Source organism: Leptodactylus fuscus, chromosome 1 (genome assembly GCF_031893055.1).
Source record: "Leptodactylus fuscus isolate aLepFus1 chromosome 1, aLepFus1.hap2, whole genome shotgun sequence".
In the NCBI taxonomy this organism is placed as follows: domain Eukaryota; kingdom Metazoa; phylum Chordata; class Amphibia; order Anura; family Leptodactylidae; genus Leptodactylus; species Leptodactylus fuscus.
The window spans coordinates 237,503,516-237,521,571 of record NC_134265.1 but is presented as its reverse complement, the minus strand read 5'-3'; the positions used below and the strand labels follow the sequence as shown (position 1 = coordinate 237,521,571).

At 39.5% G+C, this 18,056-nt stretch overlaps 1 protein-coding gene across 2 annotated transcripts in view; it reads right to left on the bottom strand.

Annotated features, from left to right (window-relative positions):
* ARHGAP24 (Rho GTPase activating protein 24) overlaps positions 1-18,056 on the bottom strand; it is a 525,659-nt gene that overhangs the window by 465,605 nt on the left and 41,998 nt on the right. The window contains exon 1 of one of the 2 annotated variants that reach the window (XM_075284641.1): positions 3,378-3,592. The exons of the other annotated variant lie outside the window; for it this stretch is intronic. Coding sequence (XP_075140742.1) covers positions 3,378-3,480 — 103 coding nt within the window. The 5' untranslated portion in view covers positions 3,481-3,592. Of the gene's footprint in view, positions 1-3,377; positions 3,593-18,056 lie in introns of those variants that run through there. 2 annotated transcript variants of the gene reach the window in all.

Sequence of the window (18,056 nt, the reverse complement as noted above, 5' to 3'; positions counted from 1 at the left end):
ATATATATATATATATATATATATATATATATATATATATATGAATTTTTCAGGAGCTATTACTAAGGCCAGTGGGAGAACTGTTATAAATAAGGGAGCTAAATATAAAATGAGGGTCTAGTATTAATAAGGCATGGGGCACTATTATATATATATATATATATATATATATATATATATATATATATATATATATATATATATATATGGGGAAGGAGCGATTTGTAAGGAGTAACTATTAATAATAAGGCCAGCTGGGGAATTATAGTTAATAAGGAGGGATTATTATAAGGATGAGGAACTTATTTATAAGGGGGGGGGGGGGCTATTTGTAAGAAGGAACTATTACTTATAAGTAGAAACTATTCCTGATGGGGGCGGGGAATATTATTTATAAGAACAAACTATTAAGGGGGAACTATTATTCATAAGCGGGGACTATTAATTATAAGGGGGCGTTATAATAACTCATAAGGCAATACAAAAGGTGGTGATTTGTTTTGCATATGGGCAAAAAAGGGGGCTGTTATTCCTGGGGGCAGGAAAGAGTATTATTAAATCACTATTTTAAAAGGAGTTTTTAAGCCACAAACTGATTTTTGATACCGATGACCTGTCCACAGGATACACAGGATCAGTATGTGAACTGCCGGAGTCCAACCTGAAAGCTGCCAGTGGACAGGATGCAGCACTGCTAGTATTCAAGCAAAAGGAGGGGCACAGCAGCGCCATCCTCTGTATAGTGGTGGTTCTGGGTAATTGCAGTGTTGCTCCTATTACTTTAATAGTAGTGGTGCAGCATCTTGTCCTCAAGCAGCGTCTGGCACCTGTAAGCCGTTAGTATAATTGCATGCCATGAGGAAGGGACACAGTCCCAAAACACGTAGCCCTTATGTAAGCTGATTTCTGAAGTCAAGATGTGACTTTTTTAACCTGTTTTTGGAATAAAAGTTAAATTTTACTGAACCACATACGTCTGGATACATTTCATTGCAGTTGAAACTGGAATTTATCCATTATATACTCGCAATTGTACCTTGAAATCCAAAAGGTTTCTGTGCCTCCTGGATTCAGAGTTTATACAAGCATACTTGGTGAGCTGGACTTGTTTTGTTTTAAGCTATTAGTACAGCTGATCTGTGTGGGGTTCGGGTGTTGAATCCTGACAGATTATATACTGACATACCAATGAGCTGTCCTGTGGATAGGTTATCAGTATTAAAGAGTCAATTTGGGGTCAGAAAACCCTTTAATTAATGTTTAGTAGGTTAGAAGTCTGTGTAGTGCACAGCTATGGTCTTTGATTCACTATACAATGTAATGGAGATAGTTACAGTGTGGAGGTCATGTACTATCTGGGCCTTGTATAGAGGTGGTGTTGGTCTATACATTATGTGTATTGTCTGGTAATTATCTGTATAGCGGTAATAATTCTCCCCAGTATAGCAGTACATACATAGCAGTTTCACAACTATATATATATACAGTCCTATGAAAAAGTTTGGGCACCCCTATTAATCTTAATCATTTTTAGTTCTAAATATTTTGGTATTTGCAACAGCCATTTCAGTTTGATATATCTAATAACAGATGGACACAGTAATATTTCAGGATTGAAATGAGGTTTATTGTACTAACAGAAAATGCGCAATATGCATTAAACCAAAATTTGACCGGTGCAAAAGTATGGGCACCTCAACAGAAAAGTGACATTAATATTTAGTAGATCCTCCTTTTGCAAAGATAACAGCCTCTAGTCGCTTCCTGTAGCTTTTAATACAGAGCGTCTCCGAAACGTGTCAGCCGTTTTTGAACAACATATGGGGAATTTTTAAACATCACATGTGCTTTTTGTGAATTTTATAATGTGAGGGCCCCTTTACACGGCATAAGCGCGCCGCTCATTTAGACACGTATACACGTGTCCGTGTGCGGCACTTCAAAACATCAAAACTTCAAAAAATATCGGCATATACGCGCGCTTCCCATTGAAATCAATGGGCTCTGTTTTGAAGCGCCATGCTCGGACACGTGTATACGTGTCTAAATGAGCGGCGCGCTTATGCCGTGTGAAGGGGCCCTGAGTTTAACTAAATAAAAGCTAAGTTTTATGGAATCATCGCTTTGCTGGATATGGTAACAGAGAGTAGGTACTAGACAAAGAAGTGTTTATACCATAGTTAATACACATCTACTTCTGTTTTTTCAGCAATTTCTGCAAAATGTCAAACACACCAGAGAGAGGAGTGCTCACTGAGACTTCCGGTACGCGTTGCTGGCGAATTAGCATATCAATAAAAATGGGCTCGTTCAAAAACTATTGAGGAGATTAACATACAAAAGGTATGTGTGGAATAGCCTTTCTAAAGGCTATGCAAGTATATGCTTGGTTAAAAATGAGTTTTCCCAATGATAGAGTCCCTTTAATTACCAACTAAGCTTCTTTGAAAGGTGTTTTTCCTCAATTTTTTTTAATATGGATTTTTTCCCGCAATCCAGTGCAGCTGCTTTGGTACTTAGCATCTCCCTCCAATATCTGGCTATGTTGGTCCTGTACCAGTACATGACATGCCATCAGTTGTGTCTGGGATAGACATAACCGATATATGTGAATACATCTTAAACACTACGTAAATATGAGTATAAGTGCTTTCTTGATATGTTGAGCTAAACTAAAATTGCAAAAATATAAGCTACACTATCGGCAGAAGTCTTGCATTCAACTTGCTTGGTAGTTTTCTTCTAAATGGTAAGATCAATACCATAAAGCAGAACATTTACCTTCTCCAAATATGATATTGGAATTCCGCAGTTAATAAATTCTGCTCTCTTCCTTAAGCCCTAGGGCATCCTAAAGTAACTCTTAACAGATTCTATGTCATGCCAAGATTACCCTATCAAAATGATATATAACTACTCCATGCCATTATGTCTGTCTCTTGCCTTCCCATCACTTCTTATTAATGCATCATAACAACTCTGCCATGCATCCTCGCCTACCAAAGAGAGAACATTTCTACCTGAATCAGCTATGTCAAGGAAACATTTGCAGCATCTTAATTACAGCTATGTCTCCTCTGCAGATGTCAGATCTACCACTTTAAGGATTTCAAAGCCATTAGGGATTCAGCATAGTAACACAATTATTCTTCCACAAGACGGAAAGCCTACTGTAACTAATTAGAAAGAAGCATCCCTCTTTGTGTGTGTATACCGCCTTACTACAGCTCACCGGTATATCTGATAATCTTGGACCTCACTAGAAATAAAGTAAGCTGTACAGGTTTTAGCACATGTTCATTTTATGACATGCTTTTCATATCCACCATCCCTTCTATAACAGGTTTTATGAAAGAAATGAGACAACACTAACTTACGTTTTCCCTTTCTCTTCTCGATCGATGATGGAGATATCAGAAGCAGGGCTCCAGAAGTCACACTGTCAAACAGCATGCAAATGTCTGAAGGGAACCTGTGCATTTAGAATTCTCTGTTCTCTATTTCGTCTTGCAGGCTCACAATACAGCACTCCGAATGCAGCACTTTGCTAACAGCTGCCGAGGTGCTGCGTGTCCTGTGTAGATTGTCTCAGGCACATAGAGTGGAGGCATGGAGCTTTAATCTCCTTTCATGACAAATTGTTTCAAGCACATGTACCGTGTAACGTGCTCTCATAGCCATTCCTAGTGTCAGATGAGTCACAGATAGCCTAGATGGAGAGTGGACATATATAAAGCACTTGTGTGTCTATGAGGAGCGCAGCATTTAAATAAATGGCACCCAGGAGTATGCAGGAGAGTGGACTGACCTGTAAAGATTCCTCTCAAGCATAAGATTGCCTATTAGGAAAAACGAACCGTGTGAAAACGCAACATGTATCAAAGGTCTGTTAAATAGGGAAAGACAGGTAGAAACACTTACAAATGGCAAATGCCATGGTATCTAAAATACATTGACATTAATAGACTAAATGACTATGGTTGGTTTATAAAGATTTGTTTTACAAAAATATTATAACTTGTGTTGCTACTACATTAAAAAAAGAAATAATGGTACATAATTGCAATAATACATTCATTATAATACTCATAATGACGGTATCAGAATCTTCGTCACAATGTCTTTGATATATCTCATTCTGGTTTACTGCATACTTTATTATTGTTTGTACACAAGGCTCAAGAGATAATATGCATTCAGTTTATCAAAAGATCCTATAATACGGTTGCTACTAGAGGTGAGCAAATTTTTCAAAAATTCAATTAGGCTTCGCCAAATTTTCAAATACTATTTGATCCGATCCGAATTAATTCACGGTAAATTGCATTAACCCCTTCCCAACATCCACCCTAATAGTACGGCACAGTACGCCGCAAATCATGTGGAAGCAGATAAACTGTGTGCGCACCCTGCTTTGCGGGTGCCAGTCATATGTATCGGCTGACACTGTCCTCTAACACCCTCGGTCAGAGCTGAGCTCCAATCATGGGTGTTAACCCCAAAGATGTTTTTTGGGGGATGCTGCTGTTCCTTTTCAGCAGCCTGGGGTCTGACCAGTGATCCTGGGTCTGCCCCGTTGCTGTCCCTCCGCATACCTGGCTGATCCTGCCTTGAATGGAGTCTGTCAGCCTATACATCTGAAAAGGCTGACATCCTCCTATACACAAGTATATTGCTGCGTATGCCTATTGAAACAGAAATCATGGCCCCTGCACAGTAGTATATGCTCCCAAGACCCCTCCCCTTGAGCAGGTGCTATTATTATACTATGGGGTCTCCTCAGACCCCAGAGTATAATAATCAGAGGCCCAGGGAAAATGACTAAAAATAAAAAAAATACTGATACTCACCTGTCCTGGTCTCAGCATCCACTCCGGAACTCTTCTGGCCGGTGTCTGACGTCCTGTTCCCCAGACATCACTGCTGGGGCCTGTGATTGGGCCTCCTACTTATCCATTGTGTGATGTGGGGCACAATTATGTCATTACGCCAGCATAATGACACCATTATGCTGGCGCACTCCTTGTGACCGCTGGGGCTCAATTACAGACCCCAGCAGTGATGTGCAGGACCTCAGACACCGGCCGGAAGAGCTATGGAGTGGATGCTGAGGCCAGGACAATGGAGTATCAGTATTTTTTTTTTTTTTTAATCATGACAGCACCCCCCGATCTCGCCACAGGGGTGTGTCGAGGGGGACATGTAGCATGGCAGAACACCTTGGATGCGGTCATGTTTGTTAAAACCCTCAATTGGAGCTGTGAGATTCATTACCACAAAGTGTGAGGAAATCCGGATTTGATATGAATCAAATATTTCTTGAAATTCAGATCAAATTACACTTCGTCATCTTGGATTTGCTTATCTCTAGTTGCTACCCATTGGGGAGAATAATTTGCCTTTTCTGTGGAAGAGCGTGCCCATATTTGTTTGGGTAGTTGACTAGCAACAGGTCAAGAAGAAAGCATGTGACAAACTGTTGTTGTCAACCAGAAATATATAGGAGCGCAGAAGAAAGAAAATGTGCTAATAAATAGAGATGAGCGAACAGTGTTCTATCGAACTCATGTTCGATCGGATATTAGGCTGTTCGGCATGTTCGAATCGAATCGAACACCGCGTGGTAAAGTGCGCCATTACTCGATTCCCCTCCCACCTTCCCTGGCGCCTTTTTTGCTCCAATAACAGCGCAGGGTAGGTGGGACAGGAACTACGACACCGGTGACGTTGAGAAAAGTAGGCAAAACCCATTGGCTGCCGAAAACATGTGACCTCTAATTTAAAAGAACAGCGCCGCCCAGGTTCGCGTCATTCTGAGCTTGCAATTCACCGAGGACGGAGGTTTCCGTCCAGCTAGCTAGGGCTTAGATTCTGGGTAGGCAGGGACAGGCTAGGATAGGAAGGAGAAGACAACCAACAGCTCTTATAAGAGCTAAATTCCAGGGAGAAGCTTGTCAGTGTAAAGTGGCACTGACGGGCTCAATCGCCGCAACCCAGCTTTCCCAGGATCCTGAATGGAATACACTGTCAGTGTATTCCCGTATACCCGATATATACCCCGATACCCGTTCCAACGGTGTGCCCCCCCACCTTCACCCCAGAAATACCCTGCAAGTCCCCTAGCAATAGAATTGGGGCTATATACACCCACAATTTTTACTACTGGTATACAGTGCCATTGTCTGACTGGGAATTCAAAGAATATATTGGGAATACAAATACCCTCATTTCTTGCTACTGCCATATAGTGCCAGTGTCTGACTGGGAATTCAAAGAATATATTGGGGTTACGTGCACCCACAATTTTTACTACTGGTATACAGTGCCATTGTCTGACTGGGAATTCAAAGAATATATTGGGAATACAAATACCCTCATTTCTTGCTACTGCCATATAGTGCCAGTGTCTGACTGGGAATTCAAAGAATATATTGGGGTTACGTGCACCCACAATTTTTACTACTGGTATACAGTGCCATTGTCTGACTGGGAATTCAAAGAATATATTGGGAATACAAATACCCTCATTTCTTGCTACTGCCATATAGTGCCAGTGTCTGACTGGGAATTCAAAGAATATATTGGGGTTACGTGCACCCACAATTTTTACTACTGGTATACAGTGCCATTGTCTGACTGGGAATTCAAAGAATATATTGGGAATACAAATACCCTCATTTCTTGCTACTGCCATATAGTGCCAGTGTCTGACTGGGAATTCAAAGAATATATTGGGGTTACGTGCACCCACAATTTTTACTACTGGTATACAGTGCCATTGTCTGACTGGGAATTCAAAGAATATATTGGGAATACAAATACCCTCATTTCTTGCTACTGCCATATAGTGCCAGTTTCTGACTGGTAATTCAAAGAATATATTGTGGTTACGTGCACCCACAATTTTTACTACTGGTATACAGTGCCATTGTCTGACTGGGAATTCAAAGAATATATTGGGAATACAAATACCCTCATTTCTTGCTACTACCATATAGTGCCAGTGTCTGACTGGGAATTCAAAGAATATATTGGGGTTACGTGCACCCACAATTTTTACTACTGGTATACAGTGCCATTGTCTGACTGGGAATTCAAAGAATATATTGGGAATACAAATACCCTCATTTCTTGCTACTGCCATATAGTGCCAGTGTCTGACTGGGAATTCAAAGAATATATTGGGGTTACGTGCACCCACAATTTTTACTACTGGTATACAGTGCCATTGTCTGACTGGGAATTCAAAGAATATATTGGGAATACAAATACCCTCATTTCTTGCTACTGCCATATAGTGCCAGTGTCTGACTGGGAATTCAAAGAATATATTGGGGTTACGTGCACCCACAATTTTTACTACTGGTATACAGTGCCATTGTCTGACTGGGAATTCAAAGAATATATTGGGAATACAAATACCCTCATTTCTTGCTACTGCCATATAGTGCCAGTGTCTGACTGGGAATTCAAAGAATATATTGGGGTTACGTGCACCCACAATTTTTACTACTGGTATACAGTGCCATTGTCTGACTGGGAATTCAAAGAATATATTGGGAATACAAATACCCTCATTTCTTGCTACTGCCATATAGTGCCAGTGTCTGACTGGGAATTCAAAGAATATATTGGGAATACAAATACCCTCATTTCTTGCTACTGCCATATAGTGCCAGTTTCTGACTGGTAATTCAAAGAATATATTGGGGTTACGTGCACCCACAATTTTTACTACTGGTATACAGTGCCATTGTCTGACTGGGAATTCAAAGAATATATTGGGGTTATAAATACCCTCATTTCTTGCTACTGCCATATAGTGCCAGTGTCTGACTGGTAATTCAAAGAATATATTGGGGTTACGTGCACCCACAATTTTTACTACTGGTATACAGTGCCATTGTCTGACTGGGAATTCAAAGAATATATTGGGGTTATAAATACCCTCATTTCTTGCTACTGCCATATAGTGCCAGTTTCTGACTGGTAATTCAAAGAATATATTGTGGTTACGTGCACCCACAATTTTTACTACTGGTATACAGTGCCATTGTCTGACTGGGAATTCAAAGAATATATTGGGAATACAAATACCCTCATTTCTTGCTACTGCCATATAGTGCCAGTGTCTGACTGGGAATTCAAAGAATATATTGGGGTTACGTGCACCCACAATTTTTACTACTGGTATACAGTGCCATTGTCTGACTGGGAATTCAAAGAATATATTGGGAATACAAATACCCTCATTTCTTGCTACTGCCATATAGTGCCAGTGTCTGACTGGGAATTCAAAGAATATATTGGGGTTACGTGCACCCACAATTTTTACTACTGGTATACAGTGCCATTGTCTGACTGGGAATTCAAAGAATATATTGGGAATACAAATACCCTCATTTCTTGCTACTGCCATATAGTGCCAGTGTCTGACTGGGAATTCAAAGAATATATTGGGGTTACGTGCACCCACAATTTTTACTACTGGTATACAGTGCCATTGTCTGACTGGGAATTCAAAGAATATATTGGGAATACAAATACCCTCATTTCTTGCTACTGCCATATAGTGCCAGTGTCTGACTGGGAATTCAAAGAATATATTGGGGTTACGTGCACCCACAATTTTTACTACTGGTATACAGTGCCATTGTCTGACTGGGAATTCAAAGAATATATTGGGAATACAAATACCCTCATTTCTTGCTACTGCCATATAGTGCCAGTGTCTGACTGGGAATTCAAAGAATATATTGGGGTTACGTGCACCCACAATTTTTACTACTGGTATACAGTGCCATTGTCTGACTGGGAATTCAAAGAATATATTGGGAATACAAATACCCTCATTTCTTGCTACTGCCATATAGTGCCAGTGTCTGACTGGGAATTCAAAGAATATATTGGGGTTACGTGCACCCACAATTTTTACTACTGGTATACAGTGCCATTGTCTGACTGGGAATTCAAAGAATATATTGGGAATACAAATACCCTCATTTCTTGCTACTGCCATATAGTGCCAGTTTCTGACTGGTAATTCAAAGAATATATTGGGGTTACGTGCACCCACAATTTTTACTACTGGTATACAGTGCCATTGTCTGACTGGGAATTCAAAGAATATATTGGGGTTATAAATACCCTCATTTCTTGCTACTGCCATATACTGCCAGTTTCTGACTGGTAATTCAAAGAATATATTGGGGTTACGTGCACCCACAATTTTTACTACTGGTATACAGTGCCATTGTCTGACTGGGAATTCAAAGAATATATTGGGGTTATAAATACCCTCATTTCTTGCTACTGCCATATAGTGCCAGTTTCTGACTGGTAATTCAAAGAATATATTGTGGTTACGTGCACCCACAATTTTTACTACTGGTATACAGTGCCATTGTCTGACTGGGAATTCAAAGAATATATTGGGAATACAAATACCCTCATTTCTTGCTACTGCCATATAGTGCCAGTGTCTGACTGGGAATTCAAAGAATATATTGGGGTTACGTGCACCCACAATTTTTACTACTGGTATACAGTGCCATTGTCTGACTGGGAATTCAAAGAATATATTGGGAATACAAATACCCTCATTTCTTGCTACTGCCATATAGTGCCAGTGTCTGACTGGGAATTCAAAGAATATATTGGGGTTATGTGCACCCACAATTTTTACTACTGGTATACAGTGCCATTGTCTGACTGGGAATTCAAAGAATATATTGGGAATACAAATACCCTCATTTCTTGCTACTGCCATATAGTGCCAGTGTCTGACTGGGAATTCAAAGAATATATTGGGGTTATGTGCACCCACAATTTTTACTACTGGTATACAGTGCCATTGTCTGACTGGGAATTCAAAGAATATATTGGGAATACAAATACCCTCATTTCTTGCTACTGCCATATAGTGCCAGTGTCTGACTGGGAATTCAAAGAATATATTGGGGTTACGTGCACCCACAATTTTTACTACTGGTATACAGTGCCATTGTCTGACTGGGAATTCAAAGAATATATTGGGAATACAAATACCCTCATTTCTTGCTACTGCCATATAGTGCCAGTGTCTGACTGGGAATTCAAAGAATATATTGGGGTTACGTGCACCCACAATTTTTACTACTGGTATACAGTGCCATTGTCTGACTGGGAATTCAAAGAATATATTGGGAATACAAATACCCTCATTTCTTGCTACTGCCATATAGTGCCAGTGTCTGACTGGGAATTCAAAGAATATATTGGGAATACAAATACCCTCATTTCTTGCTACTGCCATATAGTGCCAGTTTCTGACTGGTAATTCAAAGAATATATTGGGGTTACGTGCACCCACAATTTTTACTACTGGTATACAGTGCCATTGTCTGACTGGGAATTCAAAGAATATATTGGGGTTATAAATACCCTCATTTCTTGCTACTGCCATATAGTGCCAGTTTCTGACTGGTAATTCAAAGAATATATTGTGGTTACGTGCACCCACAATTTTTACTACTGGTATACAGTGCCATTGTCTGACTGGGAATTCAAAGAATATATTGGGAATACAAATACCCTCATTTCTTGCTACTGCCATATAGTGCCAGTTTCTGACTGGTAATTCAAAGAATATATTGGGGTTACGTGCACCCACAATTTTTACTACTGGTATACAGTGCCATTGTCTGACTGGGAATTCAAAGAATATATTGGGGTTATAAATACCCTCATTTCTTGCTACTGCCATATAGTGCCAGTTTCTGACTGGTAATTCAAAGAATATATTGTGGTTACGTGCACCCACAATTTTTACTACTGGTATACAGTGCCATTGTCTGACTGGGAATTCAAAGAATATATTGGGAATACAAATACCCTCATTTCTTGCTACTGCCATATAGTGCCAGTGTCTGACTGGGAATTCAAAGAATTTATTGGGGTTACGTGCACCCACAATTTTTACTACTGGTATACAGTGCCATTGTCTGACTGGGAATTCAAAGAATATATTGGGAATACAAATACCCTCATTTCTTGCTACTGCCATATAGTGCCAGTGTCTGACTGGGAATTCAAAGAATATATTGGGGTTACGTGCACCCACAATTTTTACTACTGGTATACAGTGCCATTGTCTGACTGGGAATTCAAAGAATATATTGGGAATACAAATACCCTCATTTCTTGCTACTGCCATATAGTGCCAGTGTCTGACTGGGAATTCAAAGAATATATTGGGGTTACGTGCACCCACAATTTTTACTACTGGTATACAGTGCCATTGTCTGACTGGGAATTCAAAGAATATATTGGGAATACAAATACCCTCATTTCTTGCTACTGCCATATAGTGCCAGTGTCTGACTGGGAATTCAAAGAATATATTGGGGTTACGTGCACCCACAATTTTTACTACTGGTATACAGTGCCATTGTCTGACTGGGAATTCAAAGAATATATTGGGAATACAAATACCCTCATTTCTTGCTACTGCCATATAGTGCCAGTGTCTGACTGGGAATTCAAAGAATATATTGGGGTTACGTGCACCCACAATTTTTACTACTGGTATACAGTGCCATTGTCTGACTGGGAATTCAAAGAATATATTGGGAATACAAATACCCTCATTTCTTGCTACTGCCATATAGTGCCAGTGTCTGACTGGGAATTCAAAGAATATATTGGGAATACAAATACCCTCATTTCTTGCTACTGCCATATAGTGCCAGTTTCTGACTGGTAATTCAAAGAATATATTGGGGTTACGTGCACCCACAATTTTTACTACTGGTATACAGTGCCATTGTCTGACTGGGAATTCAAAGAATATATTGGGGTTATAAATACCCTCATTTCTTGCTACTGCCATATAGTGCCAGTTTCTGACTGGTAATTCAAAGAATATATTGTGGTTACGTGCACCCACAATTTTTACTACTGGTATACAGTGCCATTGTCTGACTGGGAATTCAAAGAATATATTGGGAATACAAATACCCTCATTTCTTGCTACTGCCATATAGTGCCAGTTTCTGACTGGTAATTCAAAGAATATATTGGGGTTACGTGCACCCACAATTTTTACTACTGGTATACAGTGCCATTGTCTGACTGGGAATTCAAAGAATATATTGGGGTTATAAATACCCTCATTTCTTGCTACTGCCATATAGTGCCAGTTTCTGACTGGTAATTCAAAGAATATATTGTGGTTACGTGCACCCACAATTTTTACTACTGGTATACAGTGCCATTGTCTGACTGGGAATTCAAAGAATATATTGGGAATACAAATACCCTCATTTCTTGCTACTGCCATATAGTGCCAGTGTCTGACTGGGAATTCAAAGAATTTATTGGGGTTACGTGCACCCACAATTTTTACTACTGGTATACAGTGCCATTGTCTGACTGGGAATTCAAAGAATATATTGGGAATACAAATACCCTCATTTCTTGCTACTGCCATATAGTGCCAGTGTCTGACTGGGAATTCAAAGAATATATTGGGGTTACGTGCACCCACAATTTTTACTACTGGTATACAGTGCCATTGTCTGACTGGGAATTCAAAGAATATATTGGGAATACAAATACCCTCATTTCTTGCTACTGCCATATAGTGCCAGTGTCTGACTGGGAATTCAAAGAATATATTGGGGTTACGTGCACCCACAATTTTTACTACTGGTATACAGTGCCATTGTCTGACTGGGAATTCAAAGAATATATTGGGAATACAAATACCCTCATTTCTTGCTACTGCCATATAGTGCCAGTGTCTGACTGGGAATTCAAAGAATATATTGGGGTTACGTGCACCCACAATTTTTACTACTGGTATACAGTGCCATTGTCTGACTGGGAATTCAAAGAATATATTGGGGTTATAAATACCCTCATTTCTTGCTACTGCCATATAGTGCCAGTTTCTGACTGGTAATTCAAAGAATATATTGGGGTTACGTGCACCCACAATTTTTACTACTGGTATACAGTGCCATTGTCTGACTGGGAATTCAAAGAATATATTGGGGTTATAAATACCCTCATTTCTTGCTACTGCCATATAGTGCCAGTTTCTGACTGGTAATTCAAAGAATATATTGTGGTTACGTGCACCCACAATTTTTACTACTGGTATACAGTGCCATTGTCTGACTGGGAATTCAAAGAATATATTGGGAATACAAATACCCTCATTTCTTGCTACTGCCATATAGTGCCAGTGTCTGACTGGGAATTCAAAGAATATATTGGGGTTACGTGCACCCACAATTTTTACTACTGGTATACAGTGCCATTGTCTGACTGGGAATTCAAAGAATATATTGGGAATACAAATACCCTCATTTCTTGCTACTGCCATATAGTGCCAGTGTCTGACTGGGAATTCAAAGAATATATTGGGGTTACGTGCACCCACAATTTTTACTACTGGTATACAGTGCCATTGTCTGACTGGGAATTCAAAGAATATATTGGGAATACAAATACCCTCATTTCTTGCTACTGCCATATAGTGCCAGTGTCTGACTGGGAATTCAAAGAATATATTGGGGTTACGTGCACCCACAATTTTTACTACTGGTATACAGTGCCATTGTCTGACTGGGAATTCAAAGAATATATTGGGAATACAAATACCCTCATTTCTTGCTACTGCCATATAGTGCCAGTGTCTGACTGGGAATTCAAAGAATATATTGGGGTTATGTGCACCCACAATTTTTACTACTGGTATACAGTGCCATTGTCTGACTGGGAATTCAAAGAATATATTGGGAATACAAATACCCTCATTTCTTGCTACTGCCATATAGTGCCAGTGTCTGACTGGGAATTCAAAGAATATATTGGGGTTACGTGCACCCACAATTTTTACTACTGGTATACAGTGCCATTGTCTGACTGGGAATTCAAAGAATATATTGGGAATACAAATACCCTCATTTCTTGCTACTGCCATATAGTGCCAGTGTCTGACTGGGAATTCAAAGAATATATTGGGGTTACGTGCACCCACAATTTTTACTACTGGTATACAGTGCCATTGTCTGACTGGGAATTCAAAGAATATATTGGGAATACAAATACCCTCATTTCTTGCTACTGCCATATAGTGCCAGTGTCTGACTGGGAATTCAAAGAATATATTGGGGTTACGTGCACCCACAATTTTTACTACTGGTATACAGTGCCATTGTCTGACTGGGAATTCAAAGAATATATTGGGAATACAAATACCCTCATTTCTTGCTACTGCCATATAGTGCCAGTGTCTGACTGGGAATTCAAAGAATATATTGGGGTTACGTGCACCCACAATTTTTACTACTGGTATACAGTGCCATTGTCTGACTGGGAATTCAAAGAATATATTGGGAATACAAATACCCTCATTTCTTGCTACTGCCATATAGTGCCAGTGTCTGACTGGGAATTCAAAGAATATATTGGGGTTACGTGCACCCACAATTTTTACTACTGGTATACAGTGCCATTGTCTGACTGGGAATTCAAAGAATATATTGGGAATACAAATACCCTCATTTCTTGCTACTGCCATATAGTGCCAGTGTCTGACTGGGAATTCAAAGAATATATTGGGGTTACGTGCACCCACAATTTTTACTACTGGTATACAGTGCCATTGTCTGACTGGGAATTCAAAGAATATATTGGGAATACAAATACCCTCATTTCTTGCTACTGCCATATAGTGCCAGTGTCTGACTGGGAATTCAAAGAATATATTGGGAATACAAATACCCTCATTTCTTGCTACTGCCATATAGTGCCAGTTTCTGACTGGTAATTCAAAGAATATATTGGGGTTACGTGCACCCACAATTTTTACTACTGGTATACAGTGCCATTGTCTGACTGGGAATTCAAAGAATATATTGGGGTTATAAATACCCTCATTTCTTGCTACTGCCATATAGTGCCAGTTTCTGACTGGTAATTCAAAGAATATATTGGGGTTACGTGCACCCACAATTTTTACTACTGGTATACAGTGCCATTGTCTGACTGGGAATTCAAAGAATATATTGGGGTTATAAATACCCTCATTTCTTGCTACTGCCATATAGTGCCAGTTTCTGACTGGTAATTCAAAGAATATATTGTGGTTACGTGCACCCACAATTTTTACTACTGGTATACAGTGCCATTGTCTGACTGGGAATTCAAAGAATATATTGGGAATACAAATACCCTCATTTCTTGCTACTGCCATATAGTGCCAGTGTCTGACTGGGAATTCAAAGAATATATTGGGGTTACGTGCACCCACAATTTTTACTACTGGTATACAGTGCCATTGTCTGACTGGGAATTCAAAGAATATATTTGGAATACAAATACCCTCATTTCTTGCTACTGCCATATAGTGCCAGTGTCTGACTGGGAATTCAAAGAATATATTGGGGTTACGTGCACCCACAATTTTTACTACTGGTATACAGTGCCATTGTCTGACTGGGAATTCAAAGAATATATTGGGAATACAAATACCCTCATTTCTTGCTACTGCCATATAGTGCCAGTGTCTGACTGGGAATTCAAAGAATATATTGGGGTTACGTGCACCCACAATTTTTACTACTGGTATACAGTGCCATTGTCTGACTGGGAATTCAAAGAATATATTGGGAATACAAATACCCTCATTTCTTTCTACTGCCATATAGTGCCAGTGTCTGACTGGGAATTCAAAGAATATATTGGGGTTACGTGCACCCACAATTTTTACTACTGGTATACAGTGCCATTGTCTGACTGGGAATTCAAAGAATATATTGGGAATACAAATACCCTCATTTCTTGCTACTGCCATATAGTGCCAGTGTCTGACTGGGAATTCAAAGAATATATTGGGAATACAAATACCCTCATTTCTTGCTACTGCCATATAGTGCCAGTTTCTGACTGGTAATTCAAAGAATATATTGGGGTTACGTGCACCCACAATTTTTACTACTGGTATACAGTGCCATTGTCTGACTGGGAATTCAAAGAATATATTGGGAATACAAATACCCTCATTTCTTGCTACTGCCATATAGTGCCAGTGTCTGACTGGGAATTCAAAGAATATATTGGGGTTACGTGCACCCACAATTTTTACTACTGGTATACAGTGCCATTGTCTGACTGGGAATTCAAAGAATATATTGGGAATACAAATACCCTCATTTCTTGCTACTGCCATATAGTGCCAGTGTCTGACTGGGAATTCAAAGAATATATTGGGGTTACGTGCACCCACAATTTTTACTACTGGTATACAGTGCCATTGTCTGACTGGGAATTCAAAGAATATATTGGGAATACAAATACCCTCATTTCTTGCTACTGCCATATAGTGCCAGTGTCTGACTGGGAATTCAAAGAATATATTGGGGTTACGTGCACCCACAATTTTTACTACTGGTATACAGTGCCATTGTCTGACTGGGAATTCAAAGAATATATTGGGAATACAAATACCCTCATTTCTTGCTACTGCCATATAGTGCCAGTGTCTGACTGGGAATTCAAAGAATATATTGGGGTTACGTGCACCCACAATTTTTACTACTGGTATACAGTGCCATTGTCTGACTGGGAATTCAAAGAATATATTGGGAATACAAATACCCTCATTTCTTGCTACTGCCATATAGTGCCAGTGTCTGACTGGGAATTCAAAGAATATATTGGGGTTACGTGCACCCACAATTTTTACTACTGGTATACAGTGCCATTGTCTGACTGGGAATTCAAAGAATATATTGGGAATACAAATACCCTCATTTCTTGCTACTGCCATATAGTGCCAGTGTCTGACTGGGAATTCAAAGAATATATTGGGGTTACGTGCACCCACAATTTTTACTACTGGTATACAGTGCCATTGTCTGACTGGGAATTCAAAGAATATATTGGGAATACAAATACCCTCATTTCTTGCTACTGCCATATAGTGCCAGTGTCTGACTGGGAATTCAAAGAATATATTGGGGTTACGTGCACCCACAATTTTTACTACTGGTATACAGTGCCATTGTCTGACTGGGAATTCAAAGAATATATTGGGAATACAAATACCCTCATTTCTTGCTACTGCCATATAGTGCCAGTGTCTGACTGGGAATTCAAAGAATATATTGGGAATACAAATACCCTCATTTCTTGCTACTGCCATATAGTGCCAGTTTCTGACTGGTAATTCAAAGAATATATTGGGGTTACGTGCACCCACAATTTTTACTACTGGTATACAGTGCCATTGTCTGACTGGGAATTCAAAGAATATATTGGGGTTATAAATACCCTCATTTCTTGCTACTGCCATATAGTGCCAGTTTCTGACTGGTAATTCAAAGAATATATTGGGGTTACGTGCACCCACAATTTTTACTACTGGTATACAGTGCCATTGTCTGACTGGGAATTCAAAGAATATATTGGGGTTATAAATACCCTCATTTCTTGCTACTGCCATATAGTGCCAGTTTCTGACTGGTAATTCAAAGAATATATTGTGGTTACGTGCACCCACAATTTTTACTACTGGTATACAGTGCCATTGTCTGACTGGGAATTCAAAGAATATATTGGGAATACAAATACCCTCATTTCTTGCTACTGCCATATAGTGCCAGTGTCTGACTGGGAATTCAAAGAATATATTGGGGTTACGTGCACCCACAATTTTTACTACTGGTATACAGTGCCATTGTCTGACTGGGAATTCAAAGAATATATTGGGAATACAAATACCCTCATTTCTTGCTACTGCCATATAGTGCCAGTGTCTGACTGGGAATTCAAAGAATATATTGGGGTTACGTGCACCCACAATTTTTACTACTGGTATACAGTGCCATTGTCTGACTGGGAATTCAAAGAATATATTGGGAATACAAATACCCTCATTTCTTGCTACTGCCATATAGTGCCAGTGTCTGACTGGGAATTCAAAGAATATATTGGGGTTATGTGCACCCACAATTTTTACTACTGGTATACAGTGCCATTGTCTGACTGGGAATTCAAAGAATATA